The 27,892-nt window shown below is 44.1% G+C and overlaps 1 protein-coding gene and 1 pseudogene across 1 annotated transcript in view; one reads left to right on the top strand and one right to left on the bottom strand.

Annotated features, from left to right (window-relative positions):
- The window catches only part of cdc40 (cell division cycle 40 homolog (S. cerevisiae)), a 203,538-nt gene that overhangs the window by 34,653 nt on the left and 140,993 nt on the right, over positions 1–27,892 (top strand). Inside the window, exon 3 of the mRNA XM_038801008.1 lies at positions 18,545–18,674. Coding sequence (XP_038656936.1) covers positions 18,545–18,674 — 130 coding nt within the window. The remainder of the gene's footprint in view (positions 1–18,544; positions 18,675–27,892) is intronic.
- LOC119968084 lies at positions 21,616–21,734 on the bottom strand (annotated as a pseudogene).

Raw genomic sequence — 27,892 nt, 5'->3', positions numbered from 1 at the left:
TTTGAATTATTTTAAGGAAGGGAGTTTGAACGACTCAGGCCCCTCTGAGAGGTTGGAAGGAGAGTGTGCAGTGAAAACAGAACACCGAACAGTACAGGCCCTTCGGCAATGGCAGTCTAAGTCAGGCGACCCCCATCCTGAGGGAGATACTCAGAGTGCACGTAGCCATTTCTCACTACTCCCCCTGGCCCCGGCAGCCACCCCCCAGCAAGCCAGACAGGTTTTGAAAGTTTTCGAGAGTTTGTTTGCCGTCGCCCTCCCCCTCAACAGCCATGATACCCAAGCTCCGCTTGAAAGTACTTGCACCAATTCGCATCCACGTGACGCCTGTCTGAGAAGCGTGGAGCATCGCTGAAGGGTGCAGCATACTGTGTCCAACCTGCTAATGACATTCAAAACACCCAACTTAGGGTTTTGCATGGGCCCGCCGGCACGGGGCGCGAACTTCACTAATGCTGCCAGCGGGGGGACTGGAGTATGGCTTGGAATCGGCACCGGGCACTCTGGGTATCCCCCTCAGGATGGGGGTAGCCTGACTTAGGCCGCATTGTTGCAGTATGTGATTTAAACACGATTTGTGCATTACTTGCTATGCTCTGCCCAATCGCAATTCTAGCTGCCAGCATTGGGAGGCGGAGAATTCAGCCCCTTATTTTTAAACAGGAATCCCTAGTTCTAGATTCTGTCAGAAGAGGAAACATCCTCTCCTCATCCACCCTGTCAAGATTCCTTGGGATCTTGTATGTTTCAGTCAAGTTGTCTCTGACTTTTCCAAACTCCAGTGATGCAAGCCTAGCCTATTCAAACTTTCCTCATAACACTCATTCCTGATATTAGTTGAGTAAACTTTCTCTGAACTGCTCCTAACGCATTTCCATCCTTCCTTAAATAAAGAGATCAATACTGTACACAGTACACCAGATGTGGTCTCATCAGTGTCCTGTACAACTGAAGCACAACCTCCCCACTTCTATATTCAGCTCCCTTTGCGATAAACAATAGTTTATAGTTCATGCAGCACATATTTTTAATGAAAACTGTAAATTCACAAAAGGTATCTTGCTTTCAGAGGCATTCAACCAATCAATGAAATATATTTTGTATTGAGCTTGCACTTACCCATGTCTAGAATACACAGTTGGAGTGTACAGAATAATGCAAGGCATGATGTAGTGTTTCTGACTTACAATGGTCTAATTCAAATGGTGATTTATTATGTTCAAAAACCTGCTCAGTATCTGGTTTGTACAGCAAAAATAAAAGTAAGATTTTCCTGCATTTACAGTATTTTGTTTTGTGTATTGTTTATGATGTATGCTTCTTGATTTAATTTCTGTTTCTATCATGCAGTTTTTAAAATGAAGAATGGTATAGTAGAATGCAACAATGGAAAACTGATCTGTGCTCTTTGAAATAGATTTTGTGTTCAGTTATTGAATCATGTAGGAATTGATGAGTTGTGTGTCAAGAGGACTCTCTGGCTGAGGCAATGGAAATATCTGTATGAATAGTTTTTCTTTTAGGCCGGTGCAGTGGTTAGCACTGCTGCCTCATGGCGCTGAGGACCGGAGTTCGATCCTGTCCCTGGGTCACTGTCTATGTGGAGTTTGCACATTCTCCCCGTGTCTGTGTAGATTTAACCCCCGCAACCCAAAGATGTGCAGAGTAGGTGGATTGGCCATTCTAAACTTCCACTTAAATGGAAAAAAAAATTGGGTCTCTAAATTTATTTTTAAAAATTGAATATTTTTTCTTTTAAATCCGCATTGGTGTGGATTTCAACATAATGGATAATCCTAATTGTTATGTGCATGTATAACTGACATTGACAAATTTTGCCTGAAAAATAGATTATTCCAAATTAACTTGTATTGAATTAGTGTTAGTGATATAAATATACTCTCGGTATATCTAGTGCTCTGGAGGAGATTTTAAACTAATTTGGCAGGGTTTTAGGAAAGCCTGCATAAAACAGCAGAAAGCAGAAGCAAAAAGAGTGAGAGTAGATCGCATCGAAACTTATAAAATTCTAACAGTATTAGACAGGGTAGATTCAGAAAGAATGTTCCCGATTGTGGGGGAATCCAGAAATAGGGGTCATAGTTTGAGGATAAGGGGTAAACATTTTGAGATTGAGATGAGGAGACAGTTCTTCACCCAGAGAGTGGTGAATCTGTGGAAAGTCGTTGAGGTCAAAATGTTGTGTAATTTCAAGAAGGAGTTAGATACAGTTCTTGGGGCCAAAGGGATCAAGGGATATGGGGGAAGGCGGGATCAGGATGTTGAACTTGATCATGAATGGCGGAGCAGGCTTTAAAGGGCTGAATGGCCTCCTCCTGCTTCTATTTTCTATGTATGGTACGTTGAGATCGACGAGAAACAAATATCATTACTATAAAAATAGCCGATAAATACAAGGGATCAAACAGGATAGAATACAGAGCAAAGTGGAGGTGTGGGTGGTGGTTGGCCTGCATTTACATAAATGCATTGACCATGATAAATAAAGTTGCTGAGCTGTAAGTACAAGTTGTCACATGGAGGTATGACAGATGGTGCTAAAGGAGAGTGAATCAAATAAGGGCATGAATAGTAACATGGCATTACTGGTTACAATGTATTCAGGAAGTAAATAGAAGGGAAAAATAGAGGAAAGGTGGCATGTGGCCGTTTTGATCAAAGATACTGTTACAACCCTAGATAGGGAAGAAAATATGCTGAAAGGTTCAAAGACAGAATCTATTAGGTTTGAATTAAGGAGCTGAAGGAAAGCTGTTACACTGTTGGGTGTTTACCATAGATCACTTAATACTAGATAGCAGTTGAATGAACAAATCTGCAAACAATTTCAGAAAGATGTAGGAACAGTGAAGTAGTGATAATGGAAGATATCCGTTATCCTAATGTAAAATGGGAAAATAAACCGGAAAAAAAAGAGACATATGATTATGGGGTATGGGTGTCACTGGTTAAGCCAGCATTTATTGCCCATCCCCAGTTGCCCTTCAGAAGGTGGTGGTGAGTTGCCTCCTTGAACCACTGCAACCCTTGAGGTGTAGGTGCACCCTCTGTGCTGTTAGGGAGGGCATTCCAGGATTTTGCCCCAGCGGCAGTTAAGGAACAGCGATATATTTCCAAGTCAGGGTGGTGAGTGACTCGCCATAGGATTCCTAGCCTTCGACCTGCCCTGGTAGCCACAGTATTAATATGGCTAGTCCAGTTCAGTTTCTGATCAATGGTAACCCCCAGGATGTTGATTGTGGGGGATTCAGTGATGGTAATGCCATTGAATGTCATGGGGCGATGGTTAGATCCTGTCTTGTAGGAGATGGTCATTGTCTAGCACTTGGGTGGCGCGAATGTAACTTACCACTTGTCAGCCCAAGCCTGGATATTGTCCAGATCCTGCTGCATTTGGACATGGACTGCTTCACTATCTGAGGATTGAGAATGGTGCTGAACATTGTGCAGTCATACACAAACTTCCCCACTTCTGACCTTATGATGAAAGGGTGGTCATTGATGAAGTAGCTGAAGGGGGTTGGCCCGAGAACACTACCCTGAGGAACTCCTGCAGTGATGTCCTGGAGCTGAGGTGATTGACCTCCAACCACCACAACCATCTTCCTTTGTGCCAGGTATGACTCCAATCAGCAGAGTTTTCCCCCTGAAATGTCAGGTTTATAATACAGTTGAGGACGAAGCAGAATACAGAAAGTACAGGGGTGAGCTGAAAAAAATAAAGTGAACCAAGCGAGTGAATGAGAAAAGGTTAGTCCATTAAAGTGAACACAATTATTTTATAAACATACAAAGAGCACACTGATTGTGAAAGGAAGGATGGGGCCAGTTTGGGACCTAAAGGAAATCCTGTGGAACAGAGGGTATGACTGAACCAAAAGTAAGTACTTTGCATCTATCTTCATGAGGGAAGAGGGTAGGCGCTCTTCGTAGAAAGAAGACTGGGTAGAGAAATTCTATAGTGTAGCTTCAGAGGAAGTATTTAAACGGTTGGCAGTGTTCAAAGTAGGTAAGTCACACAGTCTGGAAGAAATGCAGTTGCTGAGAGGAAATAAGGGTGGAAATACCTGTGGCATTGGCCACATTTTTTCAATCCTCCTTGGACCTGGGTGCTGCCAGAGGGGTGAAGCATTGTAAATGATGCATCCCTGTTCAGAAGATGGGATAGGAATAAACCCAGTAACTAAAGCTGATAAACTATAACAAACACAATTTATTTTCATTTGGAAAAACCTGAGTTCAAGCATTGCAACCAACTAAAGTTAAAAGTCAGATGTGTCTAACAAACTTGATTAAGTTCTCAGATGGAACCATTGAGAGCTTGGTGAAGGTCATGCAATTGATGTTTTGTACATGGACTTTCAGAAGGTGCTTAATAAAGTGCCACAAAATCGACTTTATTAAAAACCGCCAGCATTTTGGTTTTATAAATGAGTGAATTGAGTACTAAGAGGGACAGTTCTTTTATTGTTTGCTAATGAGGCTGCTGCTTTCAACAACTTTTAAACTTTTTTGTTAATCAAACTCTCTCTATTAACCTTTATGTTATTTAAATAATATGGCCAAAGTATTTCATTTTGTCCTATCATGGGTGTCTCATTACTTCTCTCTTGTACTATTTCAAGAACCCTCTCCTTCATCATTCTTCTCATTAAGGTAATTTTCAACATTTCTAGCACAAAACTGAAAATCCCTGAATTGTCATCTTTATTCCAGGGCCCAGAATTCATATATACAGTGCCCTTAATCATATTTCAATGTAACAATCTAATTCTTAATACTGAACAGAAACACAAGCACAGAAACTCCCATTATATACTGCTTTTGCAATTGTTCCCCTCCATTTAACTCTGGTTGCTTCGGTTTTGATTATCTGGGAAAATCTATTTTATCATGTGTTTATTTCCATATTGTTCACTTTTTTGTGGAGATCACCTTACAAGTATCATCGCCGTAGTTATTTTGAGCATTTATTTTCACTTTTATATTTGAAACATTTGCTTTACCTTCTGAAATAACTCTCTTGTAATCTCTACATCCGGAACATTTGATGCAAATTGTTTGAAGATTGCTAAAGTAGATTTTCGAAAAATGTTAACTTGGGGACTGAAATCACAATTTTAGTGTTTTGGCTTATTGAAGTCAGTTTTGATTAATTTCAGCCCTAACATTAAGTGATTCCCCATTACTATGTATATAATAGCTTTATAATAAGATGCAATCAAATTTTGAGGAGGAAATGCTGAACTTTCCCATAAAGTCAGTAAATATATTCTATAAATAGCTCCAGTAAGTTTTTCTTCTTTCTATTATCTGAAATCTGATTAATCCTTCAGGTTCTTTTTACATCGAAGGATGTACATCCCCAGAATGTAGTAGTGTCAAACTCTGCTTATCACTTCAGTAGACTATCTTCCAGGATTATCGTCTCAGGCTGGCATGGACAAGATGGGCCGAATGGCCTCCTGTGCTGTAACGTTTCTATGGTTCTATATTGGCAGTTGTCAGGACTTTTTGTTAGGTAAATGTTCATTGTGTTTAATTGAATGCAGGCAGTGAACATTCACCATCAAAACTGTGCTCCCAACTTCTGAAATATTTAGCTTTTGTGTTAAATTGTAATTGTCAGGTTAGGAAGTGTATGCGTAACTCTTTAAACAAATATATAAGTGTGTAAAGAATGGCTCCAGTTCTCCGTTACGAATTGGCTTACTGGGATGAAACATATTTTACTCTGTCAAATGGCCCCTGACAAATGCAATTTGTTGTTACTGCACCACTGAGTGTGGTACAATACTGGACAGGGTGAGCAGAGTTTACAAAAAAGTAATTCGCTAGATGTTATTTCAATGACACTTGAAAATTTTGAAAAGAAAATCCAATGTTTTGAATGGGCCTTTATTGTTCTGATTGTAAATATTTCTTGTACAAAGAAGTCACGAGAGAAGATTTTAGCGAGAAACAAATCCCCGAGAGACCGCGTCATGGAGGTCCTGCCGAATTTAATGGCGGGACCTAATTATAATTTTGGTCTTTGGTTTCTCTCCTGGTTGTGGACCAGATTGGTCTGGCAGCTACAGTCACTGTCCCAGCAATCAGGAGGGAGTGCTTGGGGTGTGATGGGGTGGTAGGAAGAGCTCAGTAACGATGAGAGAGAGGCTGAAATTGCTGGAGGCCGGGGTTTCCGGAAGGTTGCTAATGATGGGAAAAGGAAGACTGAAGGCCTGACTGCTGCTCTTGGCCTGCACGGACATTGACCTTTAAGAGTCAACAGCTCTTGCTTTTCTGCAGTGTTTCCCTCACACCCCAGAAACCCTGCTGGAAGTTGTTAACTTTAAATCAAGCTTGTAATTGGACTGACAGAACTTGATTTAAATATGATAATGAAGTGTCCCCCATGCCATGATGGTACGTATGTGTCTCTACTCCCAAAGAAGCTTGCACATGCATTGTATTGGATTCCCCTCCTACACCTTGGGAATATTAACCCCCCCAGGTGATATGGGGTCAGAGCTTCCTCCCAATTGGAGGATCTCCCACAGGATATAAACCCCAGCCTGGGAGCAGATCGGGGAAGAGGACCCTGAGGGGGAGTGGAGAGTGAGGGTATTGAGGAGTGGTAGAATGAACCTAGTTGTATCCTGTCTGTCTGTCTGGCTATGTGTGGAGATCTTGCCTTCGGTCACAACAAAATGAACATCTCGCAATCTGTTAAACATAGAACGTAGCATAGTACAGGCCCTTCGGCCCACGATGTTGTGCCAACCACTTACCCTAATTTAAGATTAACCTAACCTACACCCCTTCAATTTACTGCTGTCCATGTGCCTGTCTAAGAGTCACTTAAATGTCTCTAATGACTCTGACTCCACCACCTCTGCTGGCACAGCATTCCACACACCCACCACTCTCTGTGTAAAGAACCGACCTCTGACATCTCCCCTGTACCTACCGCCAATTACCTTAAAATGATGTCCCCTCGTGACAGTTATTTCCGCCCTGGGGAAAAGTCTCTGGCTATCCACTCTATCCATGTCTCTCATCACTTTGTACACCTCTATCAAGTCACCTCTCTTCCTTATTCGCTCCAGTGAGCTCCTAGCTCATTCAACCTTTCTTCATAAGACATGCCCTCCAGTCCCGGCAGCATCCAGGTAAATCTCCTCTGCACCCTCTCCAAAGCATCCACATCCTTCCTATAATGAGCTGACCAGAACTGGACACAATATTCCAAGTGTGGTCTAACCACGGTTTTATAAAGCTGCAGCAAAACCTCGCGGCTCTTAAACTCAATCCCCCCTTTTAATAAAAGCCAACACACCACACACCTTCTTAACAACCCAATCAACCTGGGTGGCAACTTTGAGGGATCTATGTACGTGGACCCCAAGAGCCCTCTGTTCCTCCACAACTTCCAAGAATCCTGCCTTTAACCCTGTATTCAGCATTCAAATTCGACCTTCCAAAATGAATCACTTTACATTTATCTTTGTTGAACTCCACCTGCCACTTCTCAGCTCAGCTCTGCATCCTGTCAATGTCCTGTTGTAACCTGCAACAGACCTCGACACTATCTACAACACCACCAACCTCGTGTCATCAGCAAACTTACTAACCCACCCTTGCACTTCCTCATCCAAGTCATTTATAAAAACCACAAAGAGCAGAGGTCCCAGAACAGATCCCTGCGGGACACCACTGGTCACCGACCTCCAGACAAAATACTTTCCACCCACTACCACTCGCTGTCTTCTTTTGGCCAGCCAGTTCTGTATCCAGACAGCCAAATTCCCTGTGTGCCATGCCCCCTGACTCTGCATGAGCCTACCATGTGGAATCTTATCAAATGCCTTACTGAAATCTATATATACCACATCCACTGCCCGATCTTCATCAATGTGTCTCGCCACATCCTCAAAGAATTCAATGAGCTTGTGAGGCATGACCTGTCCCTCACAAAGCCATGCTGACTATCTTTAATCAAACTCTGTTTTTCTAAATAATCATAAATCCTATCTCTCAGAATCTTTCCCAATATTTTGCTCACCACAGATGTAAGACTGACTGGTCTGTAATTCCCAGGTATATCCCTATTCCCTTTCTTGAACAGGGGAACAACATTCACTTACTACATCAGTTACTACTCCAGTGGAGAGTGAGGACGCAAAGATCATCGCCAACGGCGCAGCAATCTATTCCCTCACTTTGCGGAGTAACCTTGGATATATCCCGTCTGGCCCAGGGGACTTATCTATCCTGAGCCTTTTCAAAATTTCCATTACATTCTTCTTCTTAATATCAGCCTGTTCGAGCCGATTAACCTGGTTCACGTTGTTCTCACGAGCAACAAGGTCCCTCTCTAGTGAATACTGAAGCAAAATATTCATTTAGGGCCTCCCTTCTGTCCTCGGACACTAGGCACAGGTTCCCTCCACTGTCCCTGATCGGCCCTACCCTCACTCTGATCATCCTCTTATTTCTTACAGAATTGTAGAATGCCATGGGGTTTTCCCTAATCCTTCCCGCCAGGGTTTTTTTCACACCCCCTTCTAGCCCTCCTCAGTCCATTTTTGAGTTCCTTCCTGGCTATCTTGTAACCCTATAGAGCCGTGCCAGATCCTTGCTTCCTCAACCTTACATAAGCTTCCTTCTTCCTCTTGACTAGAAGCTCCACTTCTCTTGTCACCCAAGGCTCCTTCACTTTACCGTTTCTTCCTCGTCTCAGTGGGACAATCCTATCCCGCACTCGCAGCAAGTGCTCCTTAAACAACCCCCACATTACTGTTGTGCATTTCCCTGAGAACAACTGTTTTCAACTTGTGCTTCTCAGCTCATGTCTAATAGCAGTATAACTTCCCCTCCCCTAATTAAATACCTTCCCATTCTGTCTGTTCTTATCCCTCTCCATGACTATGGTAAAGGTCAAGGAGTTATGGTCACTGACACCGAAATGCTCTGCCACCGAGACATCTGACATCTGGTCTGGTTCGTTGCCGAGCACCAAATCCAATATGGCCTCCCCCCAGTCGGCCTATCTACATATTGAGTCAGGAATCTTCCTGGACACACCTGACAAAATCTGCTCCATCCAAACCATTTCCACTAAGGAGGTTCCAGTCAATATTAGGGAAGTTGAAGTCACCCATGAAAACAACTCTGTTACTTCTGCATTTTTCCAAGATCTGCTGCCCAATCTGTTCCTCCATCTCCTTATTGAGGGATCTACAGAAAACTCCCAATAAAGTGACTGCTCCTTTCTTGTTTCTGACTTCCACCCATACTGACTCAGTAGACAACCCCTCCGCGACTACCTCCTTTTTTGCAGCTGTAACGCACTCTCTAATTAACAGTGCCACTCCCCCTCCTCTTTACCTCCCTCCCTGTTCTTATTAAAACATCTAAACCCCGGGACATCTAACAGCCATTCCTGCCCCTGTGAAATCCATGTCTCCGTAATGGCCTGTTTTTAAAAGAATTGAGATGGCCATTTACCCTTCATAAACTTGCTCATCCAAACCTATTTTGCCGTATCCTAATTCAAACCAAATCCTGTTCATCCATCGCACTGTGATCGCTGACCTATATTGGCTACTGGACTGGCAACACCTCAATTTTTTAATTTGTCATCTATATTTTCAAATCTCTCCATAGCCTCTTGTCTCCCTGTCTCGAATCTCCCCAGCCCTACAACCCCCACAATATGTGTCCCTCTAATTCTACATCCCATCTTTTAGTTGCTCTACCATTTGCCGCTATGTTTTCAGTTGGCTAGGCCATAAGTTCTGACATTTCCTCCCTAAATCATTCCTCCACTTCTCAACCTCTCTGTCTTCTTAAGACGATCCCAAAACCTGCCCCTTTGACCAAGCGTTTAGTCATCAGACCAAATATCTTCCTATGTGGTTCAGTGTTAAATTGTGTCAAACGTTTGAGTAAAATGCCTTTGAAAGTTTTAAGATGTAACGGTTTGCCCATTTTGGGGATGGGGGAGGGGGTACAGATAACAGTTTCTGATTGGGAATTAGATCAAAAATATGTATATATATTTTTAAAGACATGACTTTTATGCAGCATTTTTCATGACCTTGGATGTCCCAAAGTGCTTGTCAAATTATTTTTAAAGTGTGGTCACCTTGTTTTGTTGTCCATCTTGGATTCTGGATGTTGTTGACGAGGCCAGCACATTGCCCATCCCTACTTGCCGTTCAGAAAGGGATAGTGAGTACCTTATTGGACCTCTACAATCTGTTTGATCAAGATGCTTCCACATTTCAGTTAATTGGAGACCCTGTGACTTGTAATGCAGTAAACATGGCAGCCATTTTGTATGTAGCAAGATCCCACAATCAGAGATGAGAGCTTGACTGGATTATCTATTTTGGTGGCATCGGTTGAGGGATATAAATTGAACACTGGAGAGGATTCTCCTACCCTTTGAATTGTACCATGGGATGTTTTATACCCACCTGAGGAGGCAGGCATTATCTCAGTTTAATGTTTCATTTGAAAGATGGCACCTTGGACAATACAGCATTCACTCAATACTGAATGGGGAGTATCAGCCCACATTATTTACTCAATTATTTGGAATGGAATTGAGAATACTACCCTTGAGCTTTGACTGATAATTTAGGACGGTTTCTCCTACAGTGCATGGCACCTCTGCTATCGGAGTTTACTCTAACTTGTGCAATTAAATTGTAAGCATCTGCTTATCAAGACCTTAAAATTAAAAAACGCTGATCTATGCTTCCTTTGTTCCCATGCCCTGCTTTCTTTTCACTCCAAGGTTTGCCCTTTCCTATTTGAGATCAGGACTATTAAACATCACAACCATACTCCAGACCCCAGAATACTGTGAGCCCAAGAATGCCATGAGTCGCCGTTTGGTAGTATAGACCTTGAGTATTGCTGTGCAAGAAAATAATTTTTTTGCCAAATTTTTATTTTGTATTGATCAGGACATCTAAAGAATGCAATGTAAGAGAAATCAACAAATTGGTATTTTATGAGAAGAGAATGCGAATTGGTTGGCAAATGGTTTCTGATTTATAGAATTTACAGTGCAGAAGGAGACCATTCGGCCCATCGAGTCTGCACTGGCTCTTGGAAAGAGCACCCTACCCAAGGGCCACACCTCCACCCTATCCCCATAACCTAGTAACCCCACCCAACACTAAGGGCAATTTTGGACACTAAGGGCAATTTATCATGGCCAATCCACCTAACCTGCACATCTTTGGACTGTGGGAGGAAACCGGAGCACACGGAGGAAACCCACGCACACACGGGGAGGATGTACAGACTCCACACAGACAGTGACCCAAGCCGGAATCGAACCTGGGACCCTGGGGCTGTGAAGCGATTGTGCTATCCACAATGCTACCGTGGTGCCCTAATTGGTAGAAGCATTGCCATGGAAAATATACCAGTAGGTGATGACTGACAGTTAATTGCCAAGCATTGTTTGAAATTTAAACCAGGCAGTTTGACCCTGATTGGTTAAGATGTCCTGAGGAATTAACCTTTGTCACTTCCAATACACACAAATATATCACACTGCGAGCCCAACTGACCATCTTAAATTGGTTGTCAGTGTAATTCTTTGCACTCTGAGGGTTATTTAGCAAATGTTGTCCAATCGCGGAATCACATCCCAGGTTGGACAGTGTTTTGAGTTTTGCAAACACGGGCTGGTTGGGTATGGTCTGTACCTTTCCCCATTGTGAACAAAAGAAGGGACTTGCTGGTTGAGACGATCATCCAGGGCGGGATTCTCTCAGTCTGGGGCCGGGCCGGCGAATTCCCGCGACAGGTGCGAATCTCGCCACGCCGGCACGCGATTATCTGCAGAGCGGAGAATCACGCCATTGGCGCCGGTGTGGTTGGCGTGGCACCAGTCGGTGGCTGCTCTCCGCAGCCGGCCCGCCGATTCTCGGCCTGGGATGGGCCGAGCGGCCGTTGTAAAAACGCCGAGTTCCGCCGGCGCCTTCCACACCTGTTCTCAGCCGGCGGAAACGCGTCATGGAAGGGGGGGGGGGGAGTTTCCGACCCCAGGGTGGGGCCTCCGATGTGGCCTGGCCCGCAATTATGGCTCACCGTCTTTTCAGTTTGTCGGGCCGGCCTCTCTCGCTGGCGGCCTCCTTTCTTCCGCGCCTGCCCCTGTAGTCCTGCGCCATGTTGCGTCGGGGTCGGCACATTGAAGGAAGCCACTACGCATTGCGTGCATTGGCGCCGGCGCCACTGTGCATGTACACATTGGCGCCGGTGCCACTGTGGATCCTGCAGCGCCCAGTTCACGCCGGATCAGCAGCTGGAGTGGCGTGAACTGCTCCAGTGCCGTATTGACGCCATCGAGAAACGCGACGGCGTTTCTGATGGCGTCAATACTGAACCTCAGGATCACAGAATCCCACCCCGAGTCTTTGGAACATACAGTCTACATACCCAGCATCACATTGCCTTTGAAATTCCTCTACCACATTACTCATTTTTGTGATGGACAGAACGACTTTTGGCTTGGCAGCAGCATCCTGCTGGTGGCGAATACCACTCCTACTGTAGCAGCGCGAAACAGCTAGCTTCACCTTTTGCTCAAACTTTGAGATACCTTACCCTTCCAGGATTATCTGAGGCAAACCTGGCACTTTTCAGGGTCGAAAATGACTGCCTAAATTCATGAGATTGTGAGGTATACAGTGCAAAATGATCTGATGATGGTAGCAAATATTACTCAGGGTGCCTTTGATGTGCCATAATTCAGCATGAAACTTGCATGATGAGCAAATGGATTGGGCCCTATTTCTGAGATTGGCCGTAAAATCAATCCTACAATGTGTGGAACTATAAGAATCCCAACGGGTGCATTTACGGTAAAGGTAGACATGCAGTGGACCGTGGTAGGGAGCCCCCTGGCAAATTTTGCAACTGGTATATCAAGGAAAGGGTGTTCATTTGAGTGCAGAATAGAGTTCATTAACACATGTAAGGAAATCATTACATGTAGCTGTGGATTTAAATCCAGCAAACATATCATCCATATATTGGAAATATGCAAGGATTAGGAGGTTAGGCATCATTCCATCAATGACACGTTTCTCATCGAACCCAACAAAGATGTTTGTGAGAGCTGGGACTAGAGGAGATCCCATGGGAACATCATCTATTTAAACATAACTTAAAACTGAACTCAACTGCACAAATTGCCAAGTTCAGTGAGCGTTGATTCACGCAATGGTGGCAGATCTAGATCACCATGAATATAGTGCTACAGTGCAAAAATCTTTGGCCTCCTTAAGTGGGACATTGGTGAATGGGCAAGCAGTGGCAAATGAGCACATGGAAATAATATTGCTATCAATATGCAAGTTTGCAAATGTGAGCGAATCCTTCACCGTGTATGTGGAAATCTTGTTCAAGACTGTAACAATTCACCTAACCATTTGGGTGATTCAAGTTGCATAGAATAGGTTATAAATAGGATGGGGCATGCACTGAAAGCTACATATATTAATACATAGAGTTATGTTCTTTGCAGGGAGCAATAACATGTACACAGATTGTATCTGTTTCAGCTGAACAAAATAAGTGACAACCATTTGCTGGTTCATTCCTCAGGTCAATGCCTTGACCGATCAGAGTCAAGCTGCTACGTTTAAATTTCAAACAGTGCCTGGCAGTTAACTGTCAGTTACTATTAACTGGTGCATTCCCTACAGTAATGCCTCCACCGATGAGTCCACTTGCCAACCAATCAGAACTCCCATTTATTGATTTCCCTTCCATTGTATTCTGTTGACTATTTTGATGAGTATATGAGACGAAAAGCTTCGACCCAATATGTCTTTCTTCAGCAATAAATTAATGAGTACACGTTATTTTTGAATTCATGCTTGCAACATATGTTTATCTTGAGTCCATTACATAGTTGTCCTCTGTTCAACAAATCTTACATGATTTATTTTGTTTTAATTCTTCCCACCTCCTCAGTAGCTGGAGAACATCCTATTAATAGTATTTGCCAGTTCTTAAATGCTTTTGTTAAGCAAGTTAAATAGTTTAGATATGGAGGAAGCACATTAGCAAGACTGTAATGATGAAAGGCTACAATGTCTGATTTCTGATATAATTTTGTTGTAATACTTTGCTTGGTGGGCAAGGTGGGCATTTCGACAAGCAACATAAGTGGGAAAGGTTAATGCTGAATCCAGCCCCACTTATTTCCCTTTGCTGCCTCCTGCATTGCCTCCCATTCTGAGAAAGAGAAGCTGTAAACTTGTTCCTGAACTGTTGATCAAGTCACTCTGATGCACAAGATTAATTTCCATATATATGTTTAGAGATGCATGAGGAACTTAATCAATGTAAAATAACAAAGAGGAAAATTTCTTTCCCATCAATTTTCAATATTGTCATCTGAGAGTACCTTTAAGAAATGGGTGTTTATCAGTGATGTCAGAGTGTGGGTGGAGCTGGGGTGCCTGTCAGCTTTTTACTTTCGTTTTAGGCTGTTTGCTGCAGGTTGTGTTTTAGTTTCGTTTTCAGAGCTAGATAGCTGCAGTCGCAGCCAGAAGTGGTATTAGTCAATCCAGAATTGCAGAGAGTGTTAGAAAGTTGGCATCAAACATTAAAGACAATGTTAAGGGCTTATTGTCATGATTATCCAAAGGGTTGGGATAAAGCAATTCCATTCGTACTGTTTGCAATTAGGGATGCACCCAATGAGTCAACCAAATTCAGTCCTTTTGAACTAATATTTGGTCATGAGGTAAGAGGACCACTTAAATTGATTAAGGAAAAATTGGTGAGTGAGAAATTGGAAATTACATTATTGGATTACGTGTCAAATTTTATGGAACGATTAAATAGAGCAGGTGAATTGCCTAGACAACATTAAAAGTTGCACAAAATGTGATGAAACGGGTTGCGGACAAGAAATCCAAAGTTTGTAGTTTTGCCAGTGGAGATAAAGTTTTAGTGTTGTTACTAGTGGTAGGTGAACCTTTAAAAGCTAGGTTTTGTGGACCATAGCAGATTGAAAGGAAATTAAGTGAGGTGAATTATGTGGTTAAAAACACCAGATAGAAGGAAGAATCACCAGAGTGTGTCATGTGATTATGCTGAAAACGTACTTTGAAAGGGAAGGAAAGAAAAAGGAGGTTGTAACGATTCTAACTCAAAGTGACGAACCAAATCCAGATGACTGTGAATTTGACATACCTCAAATTAAATTGAAAAACGAGGATGTTCTTAGAAATTGGGATAAATTGTTGAGTTATCTTCCAGAGGAAAAGCGAACTGACCTGAAAGAGTTATTGATATCACATGGGCAAGTTTGTGGAGATAAATTGGGAAGAACTAAAATGGCTATACATGATGTAGATGTGGGAAATGCTGCTCCAGTCAAACAACATCTATATAGACTTAACCCTTTAAAATTGGCACAGGTTAACAAAGAGATTGAGAGTATGCTTAAAAATGGCATAATTGAAGTGGGTTGCAGCCAATGGAGCTCAGCCATAGTGAAGGTACCAAAAACGGACAGTGTTCAAAGGTTTTGCGTGGACTATAGAAAGGTTAATGCAGTTACAAGAATGGACTCTTATCCTATCCCACGTTTGGAGGATTGCATTGAGAAAGCAGGGCAATCAGCTTTTATTTCCAAACTGGACTTACTTGAGGGTTCCTGGCAGGCACCTTTATCCGACAGGGCGAAGGAGATTTCAGCTTTTGTGATTCCAGATGGTATATACCAATTCAAAGTTATGCCATTTGGCATGAAAAACGCCCCAGCCACATGTCAACGGTTAACTAACAAAGTTGTTTCATGATTACCCAATTGTGCGGTATACATCGACGATCTGGTAATTTTCAGCCAGACATAGATAGAACATTTAAAACATCTGATGGGGGCAGCACGCTGGCACAGTGAGTAGCACTGCTGCCTCACGGCGCTGAGGTCCCAGTTTCGATCCCGGCTCTGGGTCACTGTCCGTGTGGAGTTTGCTCATTCTCCCCGTGTTTGCGTGGGTTTCACCCCCACAACCCAAAGATATGCAGGCTAGGTGGATTGACCACACTAAATGGCCCCTTAATTTAAAATGAATTGGGTGACCTAAATTTATATATTTTTTAAAAATCTGATGGAGTTATTCGATCGACTTCAGGAGGTGGGTTTGGTGGTAAACCTAGCCAAAAGTGAATTTGGAAAAGCCCAAGTCACTTTCCTTGAGTCTAAAAACTGTAAATGAATTCTTTGGTGATTTAACACTAATAACTGCTCTCAGCAGTGACTTTAACCTGATGTGCTTCTGTTAAAAGTTCTTTTTAAGTCTTATGGATGTTAAAAGGACAGCTTAAGGATTATTTAGTGTTGTATTCTTTGGGGGTTGTATTTGAATTAATGGTTGCCGAGATGTTCACTATGTTTAAAAGGTTAACTTGAGTTCAGAGAATAAACATTGTTTTGCTTTAAAAAATACTTTTCCATTTCTGCAGTACCATTCCTGTAGAGTGGGCCGTGTGCTCCCTATATCACAATGTATTAAAAGTTGTGGGTCAGGTGAACTCCATGATACACTTTGGTGTTCTCGAAACCCTGGCACATAACGAGAGATATTGTAGGCCTCGTCAAAAAGAAAAAGGAGGCATTTGTCAGGGCTAGAAGGCTGGGAACAGACGAAGCCTGTGTGGAATATAAGGAAAGTAGGAAGGAATTTAAGCAAGAAGTCAGGAGGGCTCGAAGGGGTCACGAAAAGTAATTGGCAAATAGGGTTAAGGAAAATCCCAAGGCTTTTTACACGTACATAAAAAGCAAGAGGGTAGCCAGGGAAAGGGTTGGCCCACTGAAGGATAGGCAAGGAAATCTATGTGTGGAGCCAGAGGAAATGGGCGAGGTACTAAATGAATACTTTGCATCAGTATTCACCAAAGAGAAGGAATTGGTGGATGTTGAGTCTGGAGAAGGGTGTGTAGATAGCCTGGGTCACATTGAGGTCCAAAAAGACGAGGTGTTGGGCGTCTTGAAAAATATTAAGGTGGATAAGTCCCCAGGGCCTGATGGGATCTACCCCAGAATACCGAAGGAGGCTAGAGAGGAAATTGCTGAGGCCTTGACAGAAATCTTTGGATCCTCACTGTCTTCAGGTGATGTCCCGGAGGACTGGAGAATAGCCAATGTTGTCCCTTTGTTTAAGAAGGATAGCAAGGATAATCCAGGGAACTACAGGCTGGTGAGCCTTAAGTCATTGGTAGGGAAATTACTGGAGAGAATTCTTCGAGACAGGATGTACTCCCATTTGGAAGCCAATGGACATATTAGCGAGAGGCAGCATGGTTTTGTGAAGGGGAGGTTGTGTCTCATTAACTTGATAGAGTTTTTCGAGGCGGTCACAAAGATGATTGATGCAGGTAGGGCAGTGGATGTTGTCTATGTGGGCTTCAGTAAGGCCTTTGACAAGGTCCCTCATGGCAGACTGGTACAAAAGGTGAAGTCACACGGGATCAGGGGTGAAGTATACTATATTGCCCCTTGAGCTTGCTCTGTCATTTAATTTCATGACTGACCCTCAACCCCCATTTACCCAAATCCCATATTCCCTGATTCCCTTAAGAGCACAAAAATCCTTCAACCTCTACATTGAATATATTCGATGACTGAGCAGCCACAGTTCACCGGGGTAGAGAATTCAAAAATCCATAGCCCTATGATTTGAAGAATTTCTCTCCATCTCAGATCAAAATGGCTGTCATTTTATCCTGAGATTATGCCCCCTTGTTCTAATCCAGGCTCTCCAGTCAGAAGAAACAGCCTGTCAGCAAGTACCTTCTCAAAACCTCTTGAATCTTGTTTCAACAATATCACCCCCATGTTTTAAACTCCAGACAGTATAGTCCCATTCTACACAATCTCTCTTCCAGGAATCTAGTGTATCTTTGTTGCACTATTAAGTATCTTTCCTTTGGTATAAAGACCAAAGATGTACACAGACCTTCTTACTCTTGTACTTCATTTCCCTCACGGTAAAGGACAACTTACCATTTGCTTTCCTCAGGAATTTGTTTTACGTATCCGTACTAGTTTTACCTTAATGACAGCTCAGGATAAAATTCTTCTTGATCAAGTCATTGTCAATGTTATCTTACTGCTGTGTGATTTAGTCCATTTTGTAACTCGACAAAACCATTTAATACCAATGTTTCTAAATTATTTCTGTAGCTAATAGATAGATGATTTCATTTAAGTACTGCCATGTTGGAAATTCCCTATTGGGACACATTTTTCAAATGTAATTTGCAGTCTCTGACTTTTTTCCTCATAAAAGGGACAATTTTTACCCAGTTGGTTATCTTTACTTGATTTAGTATTTGGTAATTTTATATTTCAATAGAAGTATTTTAGTGTCAATGTTAAATTAGTGACTGCTGTGTGCTTTCAAATTGACGATGCTTTGTGACTGAAACTGCATAACACTGAATGTCAGTCAGAAAAATTAACCAAATGGAAATATTATTTCTTTTTCAGTTTGGTCCAGTGAACCCTTTCAGGACGCAGCAGATGGCTGCCCCTAGAAATATGCTGTCTGGGTATACTGAATCTGCCCATATCAATGACTTCATGTTTGAGCAGCAGAGGAGAACCTTCCATTCCTATGGTAAACTTCAATGTAGTTTTTTAAAAAATAATTCCCTTCAAGTTGTGTTCAGTGATACATTTTACTGCATGTATAAAGTTGACCCTTGAGTGAAAACAGTGGCTGTCTATAGGTGATCTCTTATCTCAACTAATTCAGATATATTCTGAATTATCTTCACTTCTACCTCCTCCACCAATCCAAAAACAGGACTGTCCCAATAGGCCCATCGTGTCAGCCTGTTCCTGCCCCACTGAACATACTTTCTTCCTATCTTGACTCCATATTCTCTCCTCTTGCCCAGTCCCTTCCCATCTACATTCGGGATTCCTCCGATGGCCTACATAATATCAACAACTTCCGGTTCCCCAGCCCTAACCGCCTCCTCTTTACCATGGATGTCCAGTGCCTCCGTACCACCAGTCCCCACCAGGATGGTCTGAGGGCTCTCCACTTATTCCTCGACCAGAGGTCTGAACAATCCCCATCATCTACCACCACTCTCCTTCGTCTGGCTGAACTTGACCTCTCACTGAACAGTTTCTCCTTTAACATGTCTCACTTCCTCCAAACCAAAGACATGGCTACAGGACCCGTACCTTTACTGTATTTCCTTCCCCTCCCTCCCAGAACCAGGATACCCCTTGTTCTAATTTTTCATCCCACTAGCCACCACATTCAAAGAATCATCCTTCCCCCAGTTCCGCCAACTCCAACATGATACCACCACCAGCATATGTTCCCCTCACTCCCCGTCAGCATTTTGCAAGGAACATTGCTGGTTCAAGCCTCCATCACCCCACAACACCTCACCCTCTTTCCACGTCACCTTCCTATGCAATCGCAGAAGGTGTAACACCTGCCCCTTTACCTCCTCCCTCCTCACCATCCAAGGTCCTAACCACTCTTTTCAATTGAGGCAGTGCTTCATGTGCACCTCCTTCAGTCTTGTCTATTGCATTTATTGCCCCCAATACGATCTACTCTACATTAGAGAGACTAAATGCAGACTGGGCGACCGCTTTGCAGAATACCTTCGCTTCGTCCACCAGCGGGACCACGATTTTCCTGTCACTCGCCATTTCAACTCACCGTCCTGCTCTCATGCCCATATGTCCATCCTTGGCCTGCGGGAAAGATGCTGTGAAATGTAGCGAACACTGGAGGAACAGCACCGTATCTGATTAGGCATGTTACAGCCTTCCAATCTTAACATTGAGTTCAATAACTTTAGACTGTGAACACTCTCCTAAACCTTCACCCATTTTTATCGTGAACATAGAACATACAGTGCAAAAGGAGGCCATTCGGCCCATCTAGTCTGCACCGACCCACTTAAGCCCTCACTTCCACCCTATCCCCATAACCCAATAACCCCTCCTACCCTTTTTTAGACACTAAGGGCAATTTAGCATGGCCAATCCACCTAACCTGCACGTCTTTGGACTGTGGGAGGAAACCGGAGCACCCGGAGGAAACCCACGCAGACACGGGAAGAACGTGCAGACTCCACACAGACAGTGACCAAGCGGGGAATCAAACCTGGGACCCTGGCGCTGTGAAGCCACAGTGCTATCCACTTGTGCTACCTTTCTGCCCTGATATTGATATCAGTTTATTTTAATTTCTTCCATCGATCTGTTTTTTCCTCACCATTGTCCCCACTGGCTGGCAGGTTAGGTGGATTGGCCATGTTAAATTGCCCCATGGTATCCAAAGATCTGTGGGTTAAGTGGATTAGCCATGATTAATGGGGATAGGGTGGATGAGTGGGCTTAGGTAGAGTGTTCTTTCGGGGGGTCCATGCAGACTCGATGGGCCAAATGGCTTTCTTCCGCATTGTCGGGATTCTAAGGAGGTATTTTAGAAAAGAAAACATTTACTGTTAATTTAATGCATATGAGAACAATGATAACTTTTGATGCCTCTAGTTCCTTTTATGTGGATTTAGGTGGATTGTTGGAAATTACACTTTAAGGATATATGCTCTGTTAGCAACAATAACAGATTGCATTTGTATAATTTAATGAAGTAAAAGGACCCAAGGTGCTTCAAGGAACAGTATCAAACAAAATTTGATGCCTAGTCACATGATACTTTTAGGCAGATGACCAGATGCGGCATAGTGGTTAGTACAGTTGCTTCACAACTCCAGGTTCCCAGATTCGATTCCTGGTTTGGGCCACTGTCTGTGTAGAGTTTGCACTTTCTCCCCGTGTCTGCGTGGGTTTTCTCCGGTTGCTACGGTTTTCTCCCACAGTCCAAACATGTGCAGGTTAGGTGGATTGGCCATGCTAAATTGCCCTTAGTGTCCAAAATAAAGGTTAGATGGGGTTAGGGTGGAGGTGTGGGCTCAGGTAGGGTGATCTTTTCATGGGCCGGTGCAGATTCGATGAGCCGAATGGACTCCCTCTGCACTGTAAATTCTATGCAAAAATGTAAAAGGAAACAAAGACAGTCAGATGTAGAGGTTGGTCCTTTGCATCTTGGTAGATATCTCAGAGGGCTGAAGGGCTAGAATAGTTGACAAAGAAAGGAAGAGATTTGAAGACAAGGATGATCATTTTGATATTGAAGCTTTGTTTCAATGGGAGCCAGTGAAAATCTGCAAGGACAGGGATGATAGAACATAGAACATTACAGCGCAGTATAGGCCCTTCGGCCCTCGATGTTGCGCCGACTTGCGAAACCCCTCTTAAGCCCATCTACACTATTCCCTTATCGTCCATATGTCTATCCAATGACTATTTGAATGCCCTTAGTGTTGGCGAGTCCACTACTGTTGCAGGCAGGGCATTCCACGCCCTTACTACTCTCTGAGTAAAGAACCTATCTCTGACATCTGTCCTATATCTATCTCCCCTCAATTTAAAACTATGTCCCCTCGTGCTAGACATCACCATCCGAGGAAAAAGTCTCTCTCTGTCCACCCTATCTAATCCTCTGATCATCTTGTATGCAAAGCCTACTGCACCTGGTATTCCCAGGCGGTCTCCCATCCAAATACTAACCAGGCCTGAATCTGCTTAGCTTCCGAGATCAGACGAGATCGGGCGTTTTCAGACTAGTATGGCGAACAGAACTTAGCCCAGGCATCATAATTTTTTATCTGCTTAAGTTTGTGGAGGGTGAACTATAGGAGCTGGCCAGGAATGCATTGGAATAGGCCACAAGTAAGAAAGGTACTTGTAAGAAATGGATTAGGCAGCAGCTGAGCTGAGATCGGGATGGAGAATCATTAGCCAGGTCTACCAGCACAATAGAATCTGTGGTCAGTGGGTGACATTGGAATAACAGTCTATTACACCTAATAAAATAATTGTAAGTTTTAGTTCGCACTTTTGTTAAATTCTAAATATGAAACTATGAAGGAAGAAAACAAAAAACAACTCTTGAGCCCTTACCCCCACAAACTCTCCATGGCCCCTCATATCCCAATGCAAACCAAGCCTCCACGCCCACCCCATGGCCTTTTATAGCCCTTTGCCAACCTATCCCTCCACACACCTCCCGAGCCCTTTATTGCCAATATGCCAACTCATAGAAAATAGAAACGGGTGTTGGCCATTTGGCCCTTCGTGCCTGCTCTGCCGTCCAACTCAGTAACCTGTTCCCGCTTTCCCCCATATCCTTTGATCCCTTTAGCCCCAAGAGATATATATAACTCCTTCTTGCAAATATACAATGTTTTGGCCTCAACTGCTTTCTGTGGTAGCGAATTCCACAGGCTCACCACTTTCTGGGTGAAGACATTTCTCCCCATTTCAGTTTTAGATTGTGAACCTTGGTTCTAGATTCCCCTGCCATCTGGAACATCCTTCCTGCATCTACCCTGTCTAGTCCTGTTAGAAATGTACAGATCTGTATGAGATCCCCCCTCATTCCTCTGAGCTCCTGTGAGTATAATCCTAACCAACTCAATCTCCCCTCATACACAGGTCCCACTATTCCAGGAATCTGTCTGGTCAACCTTCGCTGCAATCCCTACATATCAAGAACATCCTTCCTCAGATAAGGAGACCAAAACTGCGCATAGTATTCCAGGTGTGGTCTCATCAAGGCCTGTTTAATTGCAGCAAGGCACCCATCTATAGTCATTCAGATAATAACCTACCTTCATGTTTTTGTACTGAATTGGATTGCATCACATTTATGAAATGAAATTAAATGAAAATGAAAATCGCTTATTGGCACAAGTAGGCTTCAATGAAGTTACTGTGAAAAGCCCCTAGTCGCCACATTCCACGCCTGTTCGGGGAGGCTGGTACGGAAATTGAACCCGTGCTGCTGGCCTTGTTCTGCTTTACAAGCCAGCTGTTTAGCCCACTGCTAAACCAGCCCCTTATCCACATTATACTGCATCTGCCATACATTTGCCCACTCACTCAACTTGTTAAAATCATACTGAAACATCCCTGCATCCTCCTCACAGCTCACCCTCCCACCCAGCTTTGTGCTGTTTCGTTCCCCTCAATATATAATATTGTGAAAACCTGGGGTCCTAGCGCTGATCCCTGTATGTCATTTTGGAAAAAGACGTGTTTATTCTTACTCGTTGTTTCCTGTCTGCCAACCAGTTTTCTATCAATCTCCACACACTACCCCCAATTCCTTGCACTTTAATTTTACACGCTAATCTCTAATCTTTGTTGAAAGACTTCTGAAAGTCCAAATAAGCCACATCCACTGGCGCCCCCTTGTGTTATATCCTCAAAGAATCCAGTAGATTTGTCGAGCATGTTTTCCATTTGTAGATCCATGCTGACCCTGTCCTGCTACTGCTTTCCAAGTGCTCTGCTATTAAATCTTTCTATAGACTCCATTTCCCCCACTACAGATGTCAAGCTGACTGGTCTAGAATTTGCTGTTTTCTCTCTACGTCCCTTTTTAAATCGTGGAGTTACATTAGCTAACCTCTGATTTGGAGGAACTGTTTCAGAGTCTATAAAATCTTGTAAAATGACCACCAATGCATCCTATATTTGTAGGGCCACGTCCTTAAGTACTCTGGGATGTAGATTATCAGGCCGTGGGATTTATTGGCCTTCATCCCATCAATTTCCCGAACACTATTTCCCTACTAATATTGATTTCCTTCAGTTCCTCCTTCACTAAACCCTGTATTCCCCAACATTTTTGGTACGTATTTGTGTCCTTTTTGAAGACAGAACCGACATATTTATTTAGTTGGTCAGCCATTTCTTTGTTTCCCATTATAAATTCCACTATTTCTGACTCTAAGGGACCTACATTATCTTCACCAATCATTTTCTCTTCACGTACCTATAGAAGCTTTTACAGTCAGTTTTTATGTTCCCCACAAGCTTAATTTTATACTCAATTTTTCCCTTGATCAATTCCTTTGTTCACCTTTGTTGAATACTAAACTGTTCCCAATCCTCAGGTCTGCAGTTTTTTCTGGCCAATTTGTATGCCTCTTCCTTGGATCTAGTATCCAGGTCCTTTAAAAATATCAAATAATCAGTGGTTTGAGCACCAACTTTGGGGTCTACCATCCCCCAGTTTGAAAAGTAACCATTTACCACAACTCCCTGTTTTCTGTCCTCAACCCAGTTTTTAGTCAAGCTGACACTTGCAAACCCTCTTCCAGGAGCCTCAATTTTGTTAACTAGTCTTTTCAAAGCTTTCTTCAACCCATACAGGGAACATCCATTGTACTTCTTTATTGATGTTCTCTGTTTTTTTTTATAAATGTTTTTATTCAGTTTTCATATTTTATATTGAACAAATTACAAATTGTTAGGAGAGAAAAAAAAACAAAAAAAACAAACAAACACGCAAAAATTAACATACATATTTACAGGTAAGCATCTTCGTAGTAGTAACTGCGCCCCCCCCCCCCCCCCCCCCCGCCCCCCCCCCCCCCCCTCAACATGTTTATTTAGTTTGGTTTTGGGCCTTAGCTAGCCATCGAACCCCCGTACCGAACCTGTAGCCCCCCCCCCCCCCCCCCTCCCGCTACCTTCCCCCGACTATTCTTCCTCTTATACATTGGCCACAAATAGGTCCCGGAACAGTTGCATGAATGGCTCCCACGTTCTGTGGAAGCCGTCGTCCGACCCTCGGATGGCAAATTTGATTTTCTCCATTTGGAGAGGTTCCGAGAGGTCGGACAGCCAGTCCGCAGCTCTGGGCGGTGCTGCTGATCGCCAGCCAAACAGGATTCTACGGCGGGCGATCAGGGAGGCAAAGGCAAGGGCGTCCGCCCTCCTCCCCAGGAATAGATCTGGCTGTTCTGAAACCCCGAAGACCGCCACTATCGGGCATGGCTCCACCCTCACTCCCACCACTTTGGACATAACCGCGAAGAAGGCTGTCCAGTACTCCACGAGTCTGGGGCAAGACCAGAACATGTGGGCGTGGTTGGCCGGGCCTCTTTGGCACCGTTCACATCTGTCTTCCACCTCCGGGAAGAACCTACTCATACGGGTTCTTGTTAAGTGGGCTCTATGTACCACTTTTAGTTGCGTCAGGCTGAGCCTTGCGCACGTGGAGGTGGAGTTGACCCTATGTAGTGCTTCGCTCCAGAGTCCCCACCCTATCTCCATCCCCAGGTCGTCCTCCCATTTCCTTCTTGTTGCGTCCAGTACGGTGTCGTCCCTATCTACCAGTCGGTCATACATGTCACTACAGTTCCCTTTCTCTAGGATACTTGCGTCCAGTAGGTCTTCCAGTAGTGTCTGTCGTGGCGGTTGTGGGTACGTCCTTGTCTCCTTTCGTAGGAAGTTTTTGAGCTGCAGGTACCGTAGCTCGTTCCCCCTAGCTAGCTGAAATTTCTCTGTCAGTTCGTCCAGTGTTGCGATCCTGTCGTCCGTGTATAGGTCCCTGACTGTCAGTGTCCCCCCGTCCTGCCTCCACCTTTTGAAGGTGGCGTCAGTCAGTGCTGGTGTGAACCTATGGTTGTTGCAGATGGGAGCCCTGTTCGACATTTTGGTCAGGCCAAGTTGCTGCCGCAGTTGGTTCCAGGATTGGAGGGTGGCTGTCACCACTGGGCTGCTGGAGTGTTTTTTGGGTGGGGATGGGAGTGCTGCCGTGGCGAGGGCCCGGAGGGAGGTTCCCATGCAGGAGGCCTCCTCCGCACGCACCCACTCAGCTTCTGGCTCCTGGATCCATCCCCTTACTCGCTCGGCTGTTGCTGCCCAGTGGTAGAATTGTAGATTCGGGAGGGCTAGCCCTCCCCTGGTTTTTGTTTTTTGTAAGACCTTCTTTGGGATCCTAGCATTTTTACCCCCCCATACGAACGCCATGATGAGTTTGTCCAGCGCTTTGAAAAAGGCCTTGGGGATGTAGATCGGAATGGATCTAAACAGGAAGAGGAACCTGGGCAGTACGTTCATTTTGATCGTCTGAACTCTCCCCGCGAGGGAGAGCGGGAGTGTGTTCCATCTTTGCAGGTCCTTTTTAACTTCCTCCGTCAGGCTGGTGAGGTTCCATTTGTGGATCCCTTTCCAGTCATGGGCTATTTGGATCCCCAGGTAGCGGAATTTATGTCGGGCTTGATTGAACGGCAGCCCCTTTAGTGCTGCCCCCCCCCCCCCCCTTGCGGGGGTACTGGGAAGATCTCACTTTTTCTCATGTTGAGTTTGTAGCCCGAGAAGGCTCCAAACTCTTTCAGGAGCGCGATGATTCCGTCCATGCTGCTTTGTGGGTCCGAGATATAGAGGAGCAGATCATCCGCATAGAGTGAGACTCTGTGCTCTCTACCTCCCCTTCGGATCCCCCTCCAATTTTTTGCTGCCCTGAGCGCGATTGCTAGCGGTTCAATTGCTAGTGCGAACAGCAGCGGGGACAGTGGGCATCCTTGTCTGGTGCCCCTGTGCAGCTGGAAGTATTGGGAGTTGGTATTGTTGGTCTGTACACTCGCCATGGGAGCGTTGTACAGGAGCTTTACCCAAGCGGTGAACCCTGTTCCAAGCCCGAACCGCTCCAGTACCTCTATGAGGTATTTCCACTGGACTCTGTCGAAGGCCTTTTCTGCGTCCAGGGAGACGATCACCTCTTGTGTTCTCTCCCCGGAGGGGGTCATTATCACGTTCAGCAGGCGCCTGATGTTCGCGGTAAGCTGTCTACCTTTGACAAAGCCCGTCTGGTCCTCTGTGACCACCTCAGGTACACAGTCTTCTAGCCTCTTGGCTAGGATTTTGGCCAGTATTTTGGCGTCTGCATTCAGCAGAGATATGGGTCTGTATGACCCACATTCCGTTGGGTCTTTGTCTTTCTTAGGTATCAGCGAGATTGAGGCCTGTGCTAATGTGGGTGGCAGTGTGCCCCTAGCTAGCGAGTCTGTGAACATCTCCCGCAGGTGCGGGGCCAGCGCTGTCGCAAATTTTTTGTAGAAGTCCGCCGGGAATCCGTCCGGTCCCGGCGCCTTCCCCGCCTGCATGGAGCTAATGCTGTCCATGATCTCTCCCAGTGCTAGTGGTGCTTCCAGATCCCGTTTTCTGCCCTCTCCCACAACTGGTACGTCCAGTATTGATGTTCTCTGTTGCTTCAACAAAAATGATAGTGAAGTGGGAGCTTCCTTGTACTAAATCAACGTTGGTTCTCCTTTAATTAATTAAACCTCTCCAAATACTCAAGATGTTGAAAATCTGAAATTAAAAATAGAAAATGTCGGAAATATATTTTTTCCTTCTCCGTAAATGCTGTCAAACATGCTGTGCATTTCCAGCAGTTTCCGATTTTATCTCGCCAAGTGCGTTTAAATTTTTTTCCCTGCTTTTATGTCGGAGATAAAGCAGCTAATTGTGCAGAGCGAACACCCACCAATGGCAATGCGATAAACTTTCCCTTTCAGCGGTTTGTTGTGCCATTCCTGTATATTAAAAAAAAGATATTTTCTGATTTAGTACCTTCCCTGTAAAGGGCATCATTTAATCATCTCTTTAGTATTGTTAATTTTAGGTCTGCATAAGATACTGATTGTACTGATCTTCAAAAATATGCACTTAGTAATAAACCAGTAACCACAAGACCATTACTGATGTGATAGACCAGGGAGTGAATTGAACCGCACGATAAAATGCATAAGATGGACTGTTTGACTCATCGGAGCTTATTTGTCAAGACAAGAACCTGGAATGTTTCCCCACTTGCCATCCATCATAGCATCCAGCTGTGTTTTAAATGAATCCCATCATCAGTTTTGTCCTCAACTGATCGTCTGTATCTATTTATGTTGTAGGTCTTTAAGCCTGATAGCGCCCCCCATCTTGCAG

This window comes from Scyliorhinus canicula, chromosome 6 (genome assembly GCF_902713615.1).
Source record: "Scyliorhinus canicula chromosome 6, sScyCan1.1, whole genome shotgun sequence".
In the NCBI taxonomy this organism is placed as follows: Eukaryota; Metazoa; Chordata; class Chondrichthyes; order Carcharhiniformes; family Scyliorhinidae; genus Scyliorhinus; species Scyliorhinus canicula.
Note: the sequence above shows the minus strand (reverse complement) of the source record. Positions and strands in the feature narration are given on the sequence as shown.